At 43.2% G+C, this 2,384-nt stretch overlaps 1 protein-coding gene across 2 annotated transcripts in view; it reads left to right on the plus strand.

Annotated features, from left to right (window-relative positions):
- The window catches only part of HPS4 (Hermansky-Pudlak syndrome 4), a 33,941-nt gene that overhangs the window by 17,634 nt on the left and 13,923 nt on the right, over window positions 1-2,384 (plus strand). For both annotated transcript variants that reach the window (XM_011934844.1, XM_011934845.1), the window contains one exon: window positions 1,646-1,682. In XM_011934844.1, the coding sequence (XP_011790234.1) occupies window positions 1,646-1,682 (37 nt within the window). The remainder of the gene's footprint in view (window positions 1-1,645; window positions 1,683-2,384) is intronic.

Here is a 2,384-nt window from a genome sequence, read left to right on the forward strand (position 1 = left end):
TTGCAGTGAGCTGAGATCTGGCCACTGCACTCCAGCCTGGGCGGCAGAGCAAGACTCCGTCTCAAAAAAAAAAAAAAAAAGTCATGCATGCTCATTGAGAATAAAATTGCCCATGATTGAACTGTACGGGGATAACCACTGCCAGCATCTGGCATATTTCCTTCCAGTCCTTTTTTTCTTTTGTGTATGGAGCTGTGGTTTCCAGTGTATCATGAGACTCTCTCTTTACACTTATTAGATGAGCAGGCCTGTGAAATGCTGGTGGGGCTCTAGTCAGCCTCCTCATCCACTGTTGCTGTAGGTGTCAATTTGAGCAGCCTTGCTGGGAAACATTTTGATAATGAGAACGTTAAGGATGCCCTTTATTGTTTCCTAATAATTTGACTTCTAGGAATATATTTGAAGGAAATAATGTAACTGCTGAAAAAAATTTATACTCAAAACTTGATCACGACAAGCTTTATGAAAGTGAAAAATCCGACAAAACTTGAATGCTTAAGGTAGGAGTTGGCAAACTATGGCCTGTGGGCCACCTGCCTACAGATGAAGTTCTATTTTGGCTGCTTTTGAGCTATAATAGCAGAGTTGAGTAGGTGGGACAGAGCCCATATTCCCTGCAAAGCCAAAAATATTTACTGTGTTGTCTTTTACACAGAAAGTTTACTAATTACTGGTCTAAGGTAGGTAAATGATTAATTGACTCATATCACTTAAACCTTCATAAAATTTTAATCAGCCACTTAAAATGGCCAAAGATGTTTTAATGGCAGGAATTGCATGTTACTGTTTTAAGCAGAAATACGGAATTTTATATATTGTGGTCTCAAAAGTATAAAAAATGCATAGGCTTAAGGAAAAAATACCCAATATTAATAGTACTAGCTTGGGGGTGAGGGATTGTATGTAATTTTTTTTTTTGTTTCAACGCTTTGTCTACAGTAAACTGAGGTTAGGCTTAGTAATCTAAAGCATGATTTTTTTAAAAAATCACGAGAAAAGAAAGAACACCATATAATTGTAAGATTGAAAGTCATTGTGGCTGGAAGAGCAGCTCTGGTTTGGTTTGGTTTGGTTTTGGTGGGTTCTTTTGGAACCCTCACATTGAGATGGGAGATGTTTTCATTTTTGAGAAAATCATCAGGTTTCAGGCCTTGATTGTGAACCAGAACAAACGAGAGACCTGGTATAGCATTTTGTTTAGGTCACGTCCTTTATAGTGAGAGTCACAGGACTTTGACGTTTTTATTATAATGGAATTTATGTGAATTCTACATTGGGGCTGTGGCAGATGTGACCGTATTCTAGAATGAGTTCCCCAGAGGTGTGAAAGAGAACACGAATCTTCGATTTTATTCCCAGAAGGGAGAGTCTGAGAAAATCAGAACATAGAGTGTGACGTGAGTTTGGGTGGAGCTGCTGCCTTGAAGCCTGTGGGGGCCTAGGTTCTTGCTTCATCCCAGCCATAGTGGGAGCCAGCAGCTTGGGGGAGCTTCTGTTCCATCTGCTTGGCTCTTAGTATGTGGTTGGGACAAGCTTTCTGGGCCTGGCTAAGTTTTATGAACAGATGGCACAGCAAATTCCTGATGGTTAGGTCAAGAGGAGAATGTGGTGCCCAGCGCCAACTTCTGTGTGTGTTTGTTTTCAGAGACTCCGTATGGGAGGGGATGCCCCGCAGGAACATGGTAAGTAGTGAGGCACATGGTTGCCTCTTGAGAACGGCGGTCTTTTATGCTACCTGTCCCTGTACAAGTTATGTCATGGGCCGAGCCATCTGCATGTTTGTTTCCTCTGCTCATAAGATTAGGAAAATGGATGTAACAGGGCTTCAAGAATCGAGTTACCCACCAGAACCGGAACCCTAACAGTAAAGCTATGATTTTAGGCATGCCTGTCAAATTCCTGCTTTCAGACCCTCCTTAACTTCATTTTGTGAGACTGCTCGGGCAAGTGCCAGGGGATTGTGGTTGGGAGAGGGTAAAGATAAACAGCGACTGACAGAAAGACCTTTTGCAGGATGTGGAGGCATCCTCAGGAGAGTTACTTCAATTTATTCTGAAGCCTAAGTTGGAGCAGATCCCTTTCTTAGCTTATATTTTATTTTAAAAGTGCTTTTCAACCTTTCCCTCCTGAACATCTTCCTTCTCCAAAGCTGGGAGTCATGTTGCCTGCAGGGACTCTTTCCTTATTGGGCCCAGGAATTTGAGCTACAGTTTGGCAACCTGTGTCCTGGGCTGTGGAATGCCTTCACAGCACCCCTTTCAGAACTGGTGTGTGGGACGGATGCATCTCAGAGCTGGTGCCTGGGTCGGATGCATCTCAGCTGGTGTGTGGGTCGGATGCATCTCAGAGCTGGTGTGTGGGTCGGATGCATCTCAGAGCTGGTG

This window comes from Colobus angolensis, unplaced genomic scaffold (assembly GCF_000951035.1).
Source record: "Colobus angolensis palliatus isolate OR3802 unplaced genomic scaffold, Cang.pa_1.0 Scaffold139, whole genome shotgun sequence".
NCBI lineage: Eukaryota > Metazoa > Chordata > Mammalia > Primates > Cercopithecidae > Colobus > Colobus angolensis.